Source organism: Zingiber officinale, chromosome 11A, assembly GCF_018446385.1.
Source record: "Zingiber officinale cultivar Zhangliang chromosome 11A, Zo_v1.1, whole genome shotgun sequence".
In the NCBI taxonomy this organism is placed as follows: Eukaryota; Viridiplantae; Streptophyta; class Magnoliopsida; order Zingiberales; family Zingiberaceae; genus Zingiber; species Zingiber officinale.
Window position 1 is genome coordinate 75,010,483 of NC_056006.1, and position 16,001 is coordinate 75,026,483.

The 16,001-nt window shown below is 45.3% G+C and overlaps 1 protein-coding gene across 1 annotated transcript; it reads left to right on the forward strand.

Moving 5' to 3' along the window:
* Nucleotides 1-207: 207 nt before the first annotated feature.
* LOC122031926 (long chain base biosynthesis protein 2a-like) lies at nucleotides 208-15,720 on the forward strand. Its single transcript, XM_042591159.1, has 12 exons — nucleotides 208-653; nucleotides 777-842; nucleotides 13,081-13,169; nucleotides 13,368-13,513; nucleotides 13,597-13,721; nucleotides 13,825-13,918; nucleotides 13,999-14,162; nucleotides 14,311-14,472; nucleotides 14,579-14,705; nucleotides 14,801-14,967; nucleotides 15,234-15,341; nucleotides 15,430-15,720. The coding sequence occupies exons 1-12, from the start codon at nucleotides 522-524 to the stop codon at nucleotides 15,520-15,522; spliced, it is 1,473 nt and encodes a 490-aa protein (XP_042447093.1). The 5' UTR covers nucleotides 208-521; the 3' UTR covers nucleotides 15,523-15,720.
* Nucleotides 15,721-16,001: the final 281 nt, after the last annotated feature.

Genomic DNA, 16,001 nt, shown 5'->3' on the forward strand with positions numbered 1-16,001 from the left:
GAAACGCTGCAGATAGTTTAAAATTTTAAAGTTGTAATTATTGAAAAATTTTATTTTTGAAGCCTTCATTTTGATCCGTGACTTTTTATGAGGAATATAAATTAAATTTATTATTTTTTTTCCTGAAGGTACGACGTATAATAAATATTGGTTTTTCTATTATGATACTAACTCCCGCATAATTAATTTATGGCGACGACTGGCTAGAGCCTAGAAGAAGGAAAAGGTCGCTTTCCACCCGGTAAAACTTATCGCCCTCCCCTCTCGTTGTTTCCGCCGCCATGTTGGTCGGAAGACCCCAATTCTGCCGTCAAGGCTCAGCCCGTCTCCTAGACGGCGCCATTGAGGGCCATTTCTGCTTGATTTAATCCCTGATCCCCATCTTCTCTTCTCTCTCCATCTGCATTTCCGCTCCCTGCCTCGTTTTCTCTAATCCATCTCATCTGGATCTTTGTCTCCTTTCGTCTTTGTGAGATTGCGAACGGTAGTCGAGGGCGGGGAACGACGCGGCTGGGCGGAAGATGGTGAGGTTGCCGTATGTGACCGCGCTCACAACGCTCTTCAGTTATGGCCTCCTCTTCGCGTTCGGCCAGCTTAGGGATTTTTTCAGGAGGATCATCGATTGGTTCAAATCCAGCTCCAAGGATCTCAAGGTCTCTCCTTTTCGCCACACCTGTTCCATTTTTTTGCATTTTCTTCTTTGGTATTTGGAAAGGAAAAAAAAATTCTGTTTGGATTGGATCTTGAGACGGACTCTTTGATGTTGCTTGGAACAGGGCTATGCGCCGATCTGCTTAGGTCTGGAAGACTTTTACACCCGCCGTCTCTACCTCCGCATTCAGGTTTGTTTTTTCTGAATATCCATATCATTTTCTTCTTCAAAAGTTCTTTCTAGTTTCTAACTCGTTTTCTCTGTAAAACATCTCTCTTTTTAGAATATAACTTATTACCTTTTTCGTTGATGCTAATATCAATGCTTTTCTAGAAACCTTGATTCTTTACCTTTATTTCCGGAAGATATTGTGATATGTTAATTTAGTTTGTATCATATCTGTAGGCATTTTCATAATTGTGATGAATGATTATTCGACCTGTCATTAATTTGATACCAATAATTTCTTTCCCTTGCAAATCCTGAATAGGCAAGCTCTTCACGACCAATACCCCACTTGGTGACCATGTCATTTTATCATTGATAAATGATGAAATTGGTAATAACATGGAAAGTTTTGAAATTATCTAGTTGACAAGTTGTTGCTTAGAGAAAGTAAAATTTCACAAAAATCAATTCAGTTTACAAATATCCACTTTCCTATTTTTTCAAGTCATTCAGCCCTTTTTGTTAGGATCACAAGTGCCTTTGATACTACTTGATAGAGTTAGAGAACACTCTGGCATACTTGCTTGATCTCATGGCACCAAATCACACAGTTGTATATCCAAATCTGGTGTCTGTAGAATGCAGGAGAACTTCTGCCACAAGGTCACACTCCATCATGGAGTCTTTGTATCCCTTGGTAGAATAACACAAACACACATAAAGAAAGACGAGCTATCTAATATGGTTTAATGTAAGTCTACATCTGACATTTGCATAAAAGCCTTTGGAAAATAATCTAAATGATTTTCTTAGAGTATTTAGCCTTAATTTGGTCATCAGCCATGTTTTAGGCACATGTACTCATGCACCCACTGCATGCTCTTGGCTTAGTAACTTAGCAAAAGAGGTATAGCCCAACAATATCTATCTCAGTAAGATGCTACATCACCTCTCCATTTTAAATTCTAGGCTAATACTCTAGAATGGTCTTGATCCTCTTTGCCTTTTCCACCGATGTACATGCTAAAGTCATCAAATCCACGTACTTGACTCAACCTCAATCAATCTTGTGTACAATTGATTAAATTGATGGCTCCACTCAATCATGAAACGATATCCTTTCTCCTAAATCTATCTACTCATTTGAGGTCCTGAAATGCACTGTGCCACATGAGCGCTATGTGTTAGGACCGATGATCGCGGCTAGAGAGGGGGGGTGTGAATAGCCGCCCCAAATTCTTCGTTTCTTTCTACAAATCAAGTTAGCGCAGCGGAAATAAAATGAATAGAAACGAAAGCGGAGAATAGCAAACCTCAAACTCGTCGATGTAACGAGGTTCGGAGATGAAACTCCTACTCCTCGGCGTGTCCGTAAGGTGGACGAATCCGATCAATCCGTCGGTGGATGAGACCCCGGAGAACCGGCTAATGTAACACTCCTTCTGGGTGGAGAAACCTGCGATGTTTTGCAAAATACAGTGAAAGCGGAAAAGCAAAATACAATACAAACAAAATAACAAACCTTCGCCATCCGCCTCTGCATGATCGCCTTCTCTCTCGACTCGACCCCAAGCATCCAACACAGCGCAAGACTAACTGAACGGTGGTTGCGCTCCCACGGTGGTCAGTCAGTCAAAAAGCTGGCAGGGAACGTCGGCAAGGGAGGGCGACTCGCAGCCGGAAAGAACTCTTACAGTTGACGAGGAAAAGAACGCAGATCGCAATCGAAGAGTAAGCTTCGGCTTCCACCGTAGAAGAGAAGAAATATACTAGATGCCGATCGATCCCTTATGTGATGTTGCCTCTCTGCAGCGACCTCGGAATCGCACTGCATGTGCAAGCGAACTGGCATTAAGCTGGTCAGATCTAGCGGAGACGATGTCATCGGTCGCGATCCAACAGACATATTTCGACTGACGTCCTCTGATATCGAACTGAATCTTGGGCGGTCAGAATCGTAGGGCCTTGATGATGGTCCTTGAATCGTTGTTTCCAGCGATGGCACACACCTTTTTCTCCCGAACTTCTCCCGTCTCGATCGTTGTGTGAAGTCGACGGCCACGACGATCGACTTAACGAGATAACCACCCGCGGCTATCGTTCTCTTCATGGGCCGATCTCCGGATGTATCCAGATCGATCCGATCGATCCATAGGAACCAAGTCCTAAGCCTTCGAACCAACATCCGGTCGGCCTTGACTGTTGGTACATCGCTTAGCATCCGGTCTCTCTTGACACTCTAAGACTCCCAAGTGTCGGTGGTCTTTCGACACCGGATGTCCGATCACCCTTGATCCTCCTGGCTTCACTCAGACATTCTTCCACCGTGGCTTTCACTTTTAGCTTTACTCACTAGGGTTTCACACTTCATTCACTCTTTCCATAGCTTCACTCTAGGGCTTCTCACGCCGGGCGCACATCATGAGACTTTCCTTTTGAGTCCCAACCGTGCAATCACCGCCTCATATCGACTGATCACTGAGACAGTACCTTTCCTGAGAGCAACTTGACTTTCACCTCACCAGGCGCGAATTTTACAATTCCCGATAGAAAAGGCAGCGACCGTCGAATTTATCCTGATCGGAGGGTTGGCTAACTTAGAGAACCAGCCACCAGACTTCTCGGCTGAATGCTCCTGTACAGCAGCTACAGAGTGCCATAGGCTGCTAGTGAAGCTACCTTGGTCGTTCATCCCGAGTACGAGTCAACTGGCTCCGGGCCTACCAGGTCTCGAGAGTGTGTTAACTCAACCGGACAGACCGGAGTCAGTCAACCGTAAGCACCCTCGACCTGAGTACTTGTGCCTTTGAGCAACTTTTCGCTACTGGCCCGACTCGTTAACTTCACCGGTCTGTTCAACTCGGTCCAAGCTCGACCTGACCCAAGCAGGTGATGCACCCGGACCTTGCCAAAACTCCCACTTGTGAACACCGAATTGAACACCCCATACCGTAACCTGTCGTTCGGCTCGACTCACAGTCAACTTTCACTAATGTTCTACACCAACCTCGTCAATCAACAGGAATTGCTTGGGTTGAACCAATTACTTCTCCTTATCAATTAACTTTTCGACACTTTTGACTTTTGACTTTTGACCGCGAGGAATGACAGGTCGATTTGATAATGAAACCGTGAAGGCCATCCACTCCGAGTCCTTTAGGAGTCTTTAGGGTAAAGGTCATGACTTGATAACTCTCGAGCACCCCTTCGCACAGTCACTGTCTAATTGAGTAAGTTTCGAAATTCTAAAACCAAAAAGTCAACTCCCGACCATCGCAAATGTCTTGTCTCGAGTAAATTTTCACCCGTTGCGCTTAACTCGTGGAGAGTGTTTCCGGCAAGTCATAGATCTTGGGTCAATGAGACCAAACCGTGCTCGAACTGATCGGTCAAACCTTCTCGGTGGCACCGATCGGTCCGTGTCAGCGTTAACAACTGTTAAGCTCTGGATCGGTCCGAGTGCGGAAAGCCGATCAGAAAGCCTCAGAGCCAAGAAATGGACAGATTTCTGAATTTTCCTTCGAAGTTGAAACCTCTAGAAAATTACGAAGAATTCGAAAATTATGAAATTTTGAGGATCACGTCCTCGTACCACATCTTATCATGGAAAAATAGTTTTCTAGCAATATCTTCCATTTTAATCTTGATACAAAGTTAAAGTCTTTGAAACAAGCTTAAAGTTAATCCTCTTTGTATCACTTGTTGATGATGAATACTATCAACTGAAAAGCCGTCGAGGTTTTGAATCGGTGCAGATGATTTTATACTCTTTAATTTGGGATCACGATCTTGGGGCTAAATGTACATGACTTGTACATGACTTTCCTATGATTACCGATTTGAATTAAACAAATGCAAATGCAAGGAACTATACCTTGATCCTAACTAAGTGATCTGATATCTATTTATCCCAGGTGTCAGAAACGCGTCGAGTCAATTTGATGAGGATATGGGTTTAGACATAGGCTAAGTTCCTAAGTATATTTTACAAGCAATTTGATCTCCGTACTCAAATTGTAACGTCATAAATCAATTAATTGATTATAGAGTCACAGATAATAATGGCGTAATGATGTCGTAAATAAAAACGTATTGATGTCGTGAGTGTCGCGTAAAGTATGAAACTTAAATAGAGCATGACATTTAACTAACCTAAGCATTATCATGACATTTCAAATGATAATTGATCCGGCGGTAAGAATGGGGGACCCATTCTCTGAAGGGTCTCAGCTTGAGGACCGATGAAGGGATGACTAAGCGGTTAGTGGCCACGTCGAGTAGCTGAATAGGTCCGAGCGGAGCTAGAGATAACCCATCCAGGGGCTTGGGTTCTTGGCAGGCGGGGAGATCCGTAGGGCGGCGGAGTCCGCTCGGTATTCCGAAAGCGGGTCGTCAGTTCGGCGAATAAGGCGGTCTGAGGGGCGGCGGCTACCCTCGGCTCGGGTATGGGATGTCGGCGAGCATGTCGATGATTAGGTCCGTGGTAGTGGAGATGGAGGACCTTGCCGTCATATCGTGGAAAGGTTGATCTGATAAGTATGGCCTCGTGGACATCTTCCGACAGCAGATCATGTCCCGGCGCAGCCGCCAGGACCGGACCCGTACAGCGTGGTCGAAGGCGGTGGTCGCTTTGATTGGCGGCGCTGGGCTTCTTGGGAGGATATAAGGCCTCCGTTTCTTCGAGGTATGAAAATCTTCATCTTGAGGCCACCTTCTTGTTATTTCTCGCGACTTGGCGTCGGAGAAGTCAGGGACACCCCTCACTCGGTTTCGCTGCGAGTTCGGGAGCACTCGAGGATCGAGCGCCGCGTCCAGTCGTTGATTCTTGGTTGACGAGGATCGATTTGGCGCCGTGGAACGCACGCGTTCGAGCAGGAGAAATGGGCGGCCGGCGACACCGGTGGCGCTTTGTCAAAGAACTCGATGCTCCTGAGTCGAGATGAGGCCAAACTTATGGGCAAAACAAAAGCATCGGTTACAACTGACATGCGTGCGGTGGGCGGCGGGCACCTCGAGCCACCGTCGCGTTCCCTCGGGCCTTATTTCGCACCCCTGAGCCGCAGCGACTCGAAGAGATAGAGGCTCTTCTTCGGACGAAATGCGGCGGGATGGCAGAAAGGGAAAGCTCCGGGCGGACTCGTCTCGGCGGATCAATCGCCAATTCTCGGAGGCTATTCTACGGACCCTTTACCCAAGCACTACGTGCCTCCGACGATCGGCGATACAATGGAACAACGGACCCGGATGATCGTTCTGGTAAGTTTGATATCAGACTACACTCCATGATACGGATGGAGTAAAGTCCGCGTCTTCCTTAACTCTCTCGGGATCGGCTCAGCGGTGGTTTCGGAGGCTGCGGACGGGTCCATCACTAGCCAAGGACTTCGAACGGCCTTCCTCCACCACTTCTAGCGGTCGGCGTTATCGGAAGACAAGTGTCGACTTGTTTGCCGTCAAGAGTCGAGAGAATCGCTTGAGCCTCGTCCGGTGATTGACCAGTGGCGATGGATATCGACCCAGGCGATGATGAATGCCTTCGCTCGGGCCTTGTGGATGGGGACTTCTTTTCGCTCGCCGGAAAGCCGCCCAGATTATGATCGTATGCTACGAGTCCGACGAATACATAAGCGTGGAAGAAGCGCCGGGAAAAACTCCCGGCGGGCACCTATTAACGCCGGCGGAAGACACCACTTTCACCACCCTGCCAGTGAAGCGATCCGATCCCCACGCCGGTCGCGTCTGAGAAGTGGGCTGACGAGACGAAGAGGTGGACCCACTGTTACGCTCCTTCCACAGACGAATACGCACAACACGAAGGATTGTCGAAGTCTTCCCCGTGGCGATCCGTTCGGAATTTGAGCAGCGGTCTCCTCCCATCGGCCAGACAAAGGACCCATGCGGCCGCAAGACCGGCGGCGTCACATCGACACCCGATCGGCACCGATCTCCGCAGGAGAAGTGCAAGGCGTCGAGAGAAGTCACGGTCACGGTCGCTCGGAAGAGGAAAGCAGGAGCAATACTTCACGGGGTGAGATCAACGTTATTCTTTGGGGACGACCGGAGGAGACTCAATCGAGCAGGCGGGCGCCAGGCTGCGGATCCACGCGGTCGGGCTGGCAAAGTAAGAGGGCGAGTGGACGGAAATCACTTTCGGGCCGGAGACTGGAAGGAGTAAGTGCTTTGACGCGCTCTTTTTAAAGCGGTAGTAATTACACTATTCACCGAATATTTGTTGACACAGGGAGCTCGGTCAACATCATATTCAAGAAGGCGTTCGATTAATGCTGAATTGATCGAGCAGCTGTCGCCCACGTGCGACCGGCTCTCGTTACGAGCACCGCAGTGCGGTGGTCGACAATCGTAGCTACCTCTGGGAGAGGAGCGCTCGGAGGACAGAGACAATAAATTTCGTGGTGGTTGACTCTCCTCGTCCTCTCGTCGTTTTGGGACGCGGCCTGCGCGACCGGCGGTCGTCTAACCTTCCACCAGAAGATGAAGTTCCCGTCGAAGACAAGGTGGGAGAAGTACGGGGAGACCGGTTAGCGGCTCGGCGATGCTACGTCGAGATGGTCCGGCGAATCCAACTCCGCTCGGAAGGTGCCTCAATCGAGGTAAATACTATCATTGAAAAGCCACCCGCCTTAATTTACGAGGAAAAGAAGAGGTGCAGATTCATCAGAGCCGATCGGAGGCCACGACTTTGTTGCCTCGATGCGGAGGAGAAGCGAAGGAGGAGCTGATCGATGTCTCCGCGAAACCATGATGTACATGCGGTCGAACACATGAATTGCACGGAATTTCGATGCGAGACAACATGTAATTGCATGTCAAATACCGGACGCTCGGCGATGAAAGCGAGAGAAAAAAGGTTTGCGAATGCCATCGTCCCGGGAAGAGAAACTTGAGGCCGACCACATCTGAAGTCGTTCGGTGGTGGCTAGCGTAGTATTAGTCTCCAAGCCGGGCAGTGGAGAGTCTGCGTCGACTTTCGGGACTTAAACAAAGCATGCCCAGGACTTATCCTCTCCCTGAATAGATCAATGGTGGACTCTACGTGCGAATTAATTTCAGATGCTGACGCCTACGAGGCTATCGTCGTCTTGGCTCACAAGGAAGATCGAGAAAAAGTAAGCCAGTGAACTTAGGCGGCATACTCGTTCATTCTGATGTAATGCCGTTCGGATTGAAGAATCACGGGGCCACTATCGGCGCTTGATGAGCAAGGTGTTCGAGGTAGATCGAGGCGTGTCTGGAAGTCTACATGTGGACGACATTCTTATCAAATCCGTCCGAGCGGCGATCTCTTGAGGACGTGGAAGAAACCTTCAGCGCAACGCAAATATTGAGTCGAGCTAAATCCCAAAAGTGCCTCTTGGAGCAAAGGAGGCGTTTGTTGGGTGCATTAGTGACCGGCGGGGAATCAAGCCATCCAACAAAGTGAAAGCTCTGCAAGACATGCCGCCTCCAAGAAATACAAGGGAAGTGCAGCGGTTGACCGGTCGGATAACTGCTTTGTCCAGATTCATCTCCAAAACCGCCGACCGGAGCACTCGAGGATCCAGCAGGAAGCGCCGCATCCCCAGCGTTCGTTGACTCTTGGTTCGAACAGGATCAATAATAAATTAAATATGATGTCATGACATGGCATATAGCAAACAATATATGGCAAATAACATGTAAAGGTATAGAAGATACATAATTCTAGCCTTAATTGCCATTTTTGATAGTTTTGATCATTTTGCCATAGGTTCTATATTCCTAAGTGTAATAGACCTAGCATCTTATACCAAAGATTTTTAGATCACTATGTGCCAATTAGATTGACCTAAGAGAACTCCTCAAATGTAGTTGGCACATTCTAATCACCTTAGGAATAATTCTTAATTTCATTTTCAAGGCTTGATCACACCTTGAAAATTCCTAAAGTGCCACCTTTTGCCATGATTAGGTTAACTTCCTATTCAAGTAAGGTTGACACACCCTAACTCATCTAGCGTGATGAAATCACGCTCCTAGGAACCCAATACCTATTTGAGCTCATTGGGTTCACTAAATATTCACTAGGGATGACTTCCCTAGCAACCCTTCTAATGACCCTCCTAGGCTTTGAAGTCTTGGTCATTTGGGACTCATCAAGATCAACTCTAGGGGTGACTCCCCTTGTGACCTTGGTGATGGTCTTCCTTGCCCTAGATTTTGTTCCATAATCTAATGGAACATTGTGATAAGTGGGCTTGACCACTTGGGACTTAGGTTTGTGACCCAAACCTTTCATGTCCTTGGGCTTTGGTTTTTGACCCCTATTTGACTTTTCCAAATTTTTAAGGGTCTTTTCTAACATGTCAAGTCTTGACCTCAAGACTTGATTTTCCTTCTTTAATACCTCAAGACTTGATTTGTCATTTTTCTTTGAGGCATTCCTAGGCATGTGTCTAGTTGATTTGGGATTCCTACCTAGGTTTTCCTTAGCCTTAGATGGGTTAATTCTAGGGTTGGCTTTCCTAATGTTATCCTTATCTAGGCTCACATGTTTGGCACCTAAGCATGTGTATCGATTTCTAATGTTATCATGCTTACCATTATTAACAATAGCAATAAGGCTACTAGCATGTGTCTTATTATTATTGCAATAATGTGCCTTAGAGATTACCTTAGGGTTTGCCTTAGCTCCCCCTATCGATGTGCTCGTCTTCTTGTCCTTGTGAGGTTACCTCCCCCTCGGACATTGGCTCCTATAGTGTCCCCTTCGCTTGCATTGGAAGCACACCACGTGCTCCTTGCCTTTGCGTGTCGGGACTCCGACTTCCTTGACCTGTGGCGCCGGTGGAGTCTTCCTAACCCTCTTTGGACACTTACTCTTGTAATGCCCAAATTCTCTACACTCAAAGCACATTATGTGTAATTTATTTGAAATTAAATGGCTTGAGTTACCTAGGGTTGAGGATGGATGTGAGCTCTCTTCTTCATCCCTTCCGGAGATAGAAACTTCTTCTCCTTGCTCCGAACTTGAAGAGGAACTCTCCTCCTCTTCTTCTTTAGATGTTGAGTAGCCCTCAACTTCTAAATCCATCCCTCCATGATGTGAACTCCTTGGCTCACTTGACTCCTCTTCATGGCTTGAAGTGGAGTTCCCCTCATGGAACTTAGCCAAGTTGTTCCACAACTCCTTGGCATTGTTGTATCCACCTATCTTACATAGAATGTCATTAGGTAATGAGAATTCAAATACTTTCATTACCTCATCGTTGATTGTGGAATGGTGGATTTGTTCCCTTGTCCACTTCTTCTTCTCGAGTGGTTTTCCTTCCTTATCCATTGGAGGCTTGAAACCTAATTGAACACAACTCCAATTTTCAAGGTTAGTCACAAGAAAATACCTCATTCTTACCTTCCAATACGCGAAGTCGTCGCGGTTATAGAAAGGTGGAATGGTGATGTCTTCTCTGAGTTGATCCATTTCTAGCTTGTGCTCCCTCGGGTGTTAATCCGTCGAAGAGCAACCTCGCTCTGATACCACTTGTTAGGACCGATGATCGCGGCTAGAGAGGGGGGGGGTGTGAATAGCCGCCCCAAATTCTTCGTTTCTTTCTACAAATCAAGTTAGCGCAGCGGAAATAAAATGAATAGAAACGAAAGCGGAGAATAGCAAACCTCAAACTCGTCGATGTAACGAGGTTCGGAGATGAAACTCCTACTCCTCGGCGTGTCCGTAAGGTGGACGAATCCGATCAATCCGTCGGTGGATGAGACCCCGGAGAACCGGCTAATGTAACACTCCTTCTGGGTGGAGAAACCTCGCCACAATGTTTTGCAAAAGCAATACGGGTGAGCAAAGCGGCGAAGCAAAATACAATACAATGTATGAAACACCTTCGCACTTGCCTTCTCTTCGACTGGATGAAGCGGTAACTTCTCGGATCCAACCACAAAACAGCACGGAATCGATCGGTTGGTCCCAATAGTGGAAGCTCACAAAAGCTTCAGCGAAGAGCTCAGAAGTGGCATGAAGAACTTGCGGGCAGAAGAAGAGGCGAACAAGAAGAATCGAAGCTTGGACCAAAAGAAGAAAAATATCAGTAGCGACCCTCGATCTCCTTTATGGCTCGAACTGCAATTGCACTGCAGCGTAGCAAGAAGAAAGCGGAGATAGCCGTTGAATCTCAGCGGATATACGGAGACCGATCAGGGCATATCCGATCGGTCCAGAAGACCATCGATGGTCCCGGGACCGATCGAGCTTTCTGATCGGTCGTGGGCCGATCGGCATGCATCCCTTCCTTTTCTCCCGAACTTCTTGCCTTCGATCGTTGTTCTTCGATCGGTCTGCGGACCGATCGAGATAACACTCGATGAGTTCTTGTTTGGTTCGATCGGTCACGGGCCGATCCGGATACTGATGTATCGGATCGATCCACGATCGATCGAGCTTGATTTTGCCCAAACCAAGTCCCAAGCCTTCAAACCAACATCCGGTCAACCTCGACTGTTGGTACATCGTGCTTAGCATCCGGTCACTCTCTTGACCGCTAAGACTCCCACAAGTGTCCGGTCAATCCTTTGACCCACTTGGTCTTTCAACACCGGATGTCCGATCACCCTCGATCCATGAATTTTTCCCCGCTCCGTTCACGGGACTTTCATGCAGCTCCTCACCAAGACTTTCCTTGCCTCACCGGGACTTTCACCAACCCGGCTTCACTCACGGACTTTCACTTTCACCTAGCTTTACTCACTAGGGTTTCATCACTCACTCCTCACTCACTTTCCTGCCCGCTCACTCACAGACTTTTCCGGCACTTGGCTTCCTCACCGGACTTTCCATCTGCCTTCCGTTCACTGGACTTTCACCGGCTTCACTCACGTGATTTTCCATCCGCCTTCCACGATCTAGAGAGCCACTCCAGGGCCCTCTCGACCTAGTCAGGAGAGCTACCGAGCCCTCTCCGACTCCCATTTGCCAAGTTCCCATACTTGGACTTCTCCGTGCCAAGTCTCCATACTTGGACTTTTCCGTGCCAAGTCAACTCACCTCGGGTCAACCAGGTCAACCTAAACCAAGGGTTGCACCCACAACCTCCCAAGTTTCTGTTCTCGTCAAACATCAAGATACAACTTGAGTCAGGTCAACTCGAGTCAGGTCAACCAGGTCAACCTTGACCTAAGGTTGCACCAACAATCTCCCATCAAAATACAACTCTTCTGTTCTCGTCAAACATCAAAATACAACTCGAGTCAGGTTAACTCGAGTCGGGTCAACAAGGTCAACCTTGACCTAAGGTTGCACCAACACTATGGTCATACTAATCATTTTATATGTCCTAGCGATAAGGGTGTCATGCATGAGAAGAATAGTGCGAAAAATGGGTGTTGTGATTAATTAAAGGAGACTTTGAAGTCAAAGGGGAATCATGGAGAGAGGAAAAAAAAGGAAGAGATGGATGAATTTTATTGGAGGATAAAAGATGTGTTGCGAGTATGTCTTCTCTCATAGCTTGGTTAAGTCTCTCCTTGCCCCCACAGTATAGCCAAGTTGGTACTCGGGTGGTAGAGTTGCTTCATCGGGCAACGGTTGATTACCGCGGGGTTCATTCTCCTGAGATATAAATGTTCTCCCACCAAGGAGGCCGTTTGATACGTGATTTACCTCCCTTTATCTCGCTTTGGGGCTGACAATGAGGGGCGCTCGGAGTGAGCGAAACCACCTTTTGCTTATTGGTTAAGTCTCTCCTTTTTATTTTATTTTATTTTTTCATTTATTGAATGCAGGTTTGAATGGTTTTGAATCTGGACCAACATGACTCATGAATTTTGAAATTAGGTTATTTGATTTAGGCATAATTTAAAATAAATTTTGGATTAATTTTGTTTTTTATTTAATTTAGTTGATTACGAATTTATGATGAAAATTGACTTTGCATGTCACCAATGAATCCATGCAAATTAATTTAAATGACTTGGATCATGTCAAAAATTAATTTTTGAATATTTGTAGAAATTAATCTCAAACCTTGAGAGTTGAATGACTTTGAATTATTCTCAAGTGCACGCGGGATGGAATAAATTATTAACTTGTGACAAACAACTTACAACTCAAATTGCAATAAAATCATGTGCTTACAAGTGAGGTTAGAATTTTTTGAATGATAGTGGTCGCAATCGACCTGCCTTCATGACATTCTTGAAATTTATTTATTTTTTTCAACATCAACAACAATTCTTTAAATGAGTTGGATATCTTGCGATGACAACTTAATGCACAGGATTGCTTTAGTCGACCAATTGCAAGTGCACCAGATGCATGGTTTGATGTGGTGGAGCGCTACTCTAAGGATAATAACAAGACCTTGCAGTAAGTATATGGTCTTCCTGAGGTGCATGATTTTTGACATTAGGGAACTTCCACATAGTCTATGTAATACGGCTTCCATAATGTAGTCGAGCCATACTACAATATGATGTAATTCGAGGATGATATCAATGGGAAATATTTGGACTGTAATTTAAGGTAAACACAACTTATTGAGATTTTTTCTGATAATTTGTGCAGCCGAACTGCAAAGACTAGCCAGTGCCTTAATCTGGGATCATACAACTACCTTGGTTTTGCAGCTGCTGATGAATACTGCACACCCCGTGTTATTAAATCTTTAAAGAAATATTCTCCCAGTACCTGCAGTATCCGTGTTGATGGTGGTATGCCCATCTTACTTATAATCTTGCAATAAAGAGCCTTCAATGCATAATGCACAATCTCATTTTTCTGTTTTTTGCTGCAGGCACAACTGACTTGCACAATGAGCTGGAGTTACTAGTTGCAAGGTTTGTGGGAAAACCAGCAGCCATAACTTTCGGCATGGGCTACGTGACAAACTCTGCCATTATTCCAGTTCTGATAGGGAAGGTTGTTAGTTTAATTTCTGTTGATTTTAAAATTAAGAAAGGAATTTGTAGTGTTGAGTTTAGTTCTTTCCTGCTAATTTATCAAAAACCATGATGATGTATAGGGAGGACTCATCATTAGTGATTCTTTGAATCATAATTCAATTGTAAATGGTGCTCGAGGATCAGGTGCAGCAGTTCGTGTCTTCCAGCACAACAGTAAGTTCTCAATTTCCCAAGGAGAGTGAATGTTACCTCATAGTTGGTTGTTCTCAATCGCTGATATTGTGATTTTATAGATGCTGCACACTTGGAAGAGGTACTGAGAGAACAGATAGCTGAGGGGCAACCTCGAACTCACAGGCCCTGGAAGAAGATTATTGTAATTGTTGAGGGCATATACAGCATGGAAGGAGAACTTTGCCAGCTTCCTGAGATTATAGCTGTTTGCAAGAAATATAAGGTTCGTATATGTTTTCTTAGTTTTACTGTTGGCCATTTTCTCATTCGGTATTTTTACTCAGAATCATCATCGTGCAAATGGGAGCTACATACGCTTGTCCTAGAAAATCCAATGTAGAATAAGTTTGAGTGGTATTTTCTCTAAACAGGTTTATACCTACTTGGATGAGGCCCACAGTATTGGTGCTGTTGGAAAATCTGGCAAAGGAGTCTGTGAGCTCCTAGGTGTGGATCCGGCTGATGTAGACCTCATGATGGGCACATTTACAAAATCATTTGGATCTTGTGGAGGATATATTGCAGCATCCAAGGTTCTCTTGAAAAAAGAAATTTAATGAAAAAAAAAAAATCAAATATGCTTATTTTTGGGTGAATTACAAGATACTTCCAAAACCTTTGAACTCTTCTCTTCTTCAGGAAATTGTTCAATATCTAAAGCATGCATGTCCAGCACATCTATATGCAACTTCCATGTCCCCACCTGCCGTGCAGCAAGTTATTTCAGCAATTAAAGTTATTCTTGGAGAAGACGGATCCAGTAGAGGTAAAGATGGTTAATATTGTGAATTCAGCAGTCTATTGTGGGATTCTTTTAGTCCTCTCCGCTTGGTTTCTTATTTATTTGGTTGCATTGTATAGGGGCCCAAAAACTAGCACAGATTCGGGAAAATAGCAATTTCTTCCGCTCTGAACTTAAGAAGATGGGGTTTGAAGTTCTTGGTGACAATGACTCTCCTGTTATGCCAATAATGCTTTACAACCCAGCAAAGATTCCAGCCTTTTCTAGGGAATGTCTCAGGCATAATGTGAGTTGCATTTGCTCAATTTCCATTCAACCATCCACATGTCTTTGCACGATATCTCATGATCCTGATCCTTTAGCAAATAAAACTTCACCGTAATGGTGTTTTACAGCAAGTAACTTGTGAACTTATCTGGCCCCATTCAGTCTCAGTTGTAATTACTTAATTGAGCACTGTTGAGAACTCTCTGCGATTAGTCATGTTCAACATTGCTCTTCTGGTAGAAGATCTAGGGTAAATTATGGCATTATGTTGCTATAATTTTGCAGGTAGCTGTTGTTACTGTTGCTTTTCCAGCCACACCGCTTCTTCTCGCAAGGGCTCGAATTTGCATTTCGGCTGCTCAATCTAGGGAGGACTTGGTTAAAGGGCTTGAGGTAAGTTCAAGACTCCCTCCTCTCTTGAAGGCCACTGATTCAAGTAGCCTCAACCTGATTGGAGCCTTGATACTTTGTGCTCCTCCAGGTTATCAGCAAGGTTGGTGATCTTGTGGGCATCAAGTACTTCCCTGCAGAACCACCTAAGCACGGGAATCAAGCTCATAAGAAGGTGGAATAGGGAACAATTATTCTAGGAAAGATCAACATAAATTAAGGCAAATCCAGCCAATTGCAAAGGCAACTGTTTGTTATCTTTTCAATCAAGTTTTACCAGACTGAAGGTTGTTCCTTATCAGAAGCTTGATTCAGTCAGATGGTATTACTTATTTGTCATATTTTTGATATGTACAGCTCTATTAAGTTATGCTAGTCAAAATGTTTTCTTGATTTTGAGTACACTACCAATTATTAGTGTGCAAATTCCAAAATATGACCCTGCATAGCAAATACAATCCACAATATGCCATATATAATGCACTCGTGTACTTGGTTGTATGTGCACTTCACATCCAACTCCCTCAACCCACTCACCCAATACAACAAAGGCATCCAGATAAAATGATAGAATGATAGATTGTAGTGTATAACACCTTAGACTGATATTTCTTCCTTCTAGTGGTTGTTGCTCGCTAGGTAGCTAATCATAGATTAGCTTGT

Bases quoted from the DNA above. Each gene is read 5' to 3' on its own strand.
- LOC122031926 (XM_042591159.1), top strand. From the start codon at position 522: ATGGTGAGGTTGCCGTATGTGACCGCGCTCACAACGCTCTTCAGTTAT. The intron at 14,163-14,310 runs GTTCGTATATGT...TTCTCTAAACAG, and splicing joins CTGTTTGCAAGAAATATAAG to GTTTATACCTACTTGGATGA. The intron at 14,706-14,800 runs GTAAAGATGGTT...TGCATTGTATAG, and splicing joins AGAAGACGGATCCAGTAGAG to GGGCCCAAAAACTAGCACAG.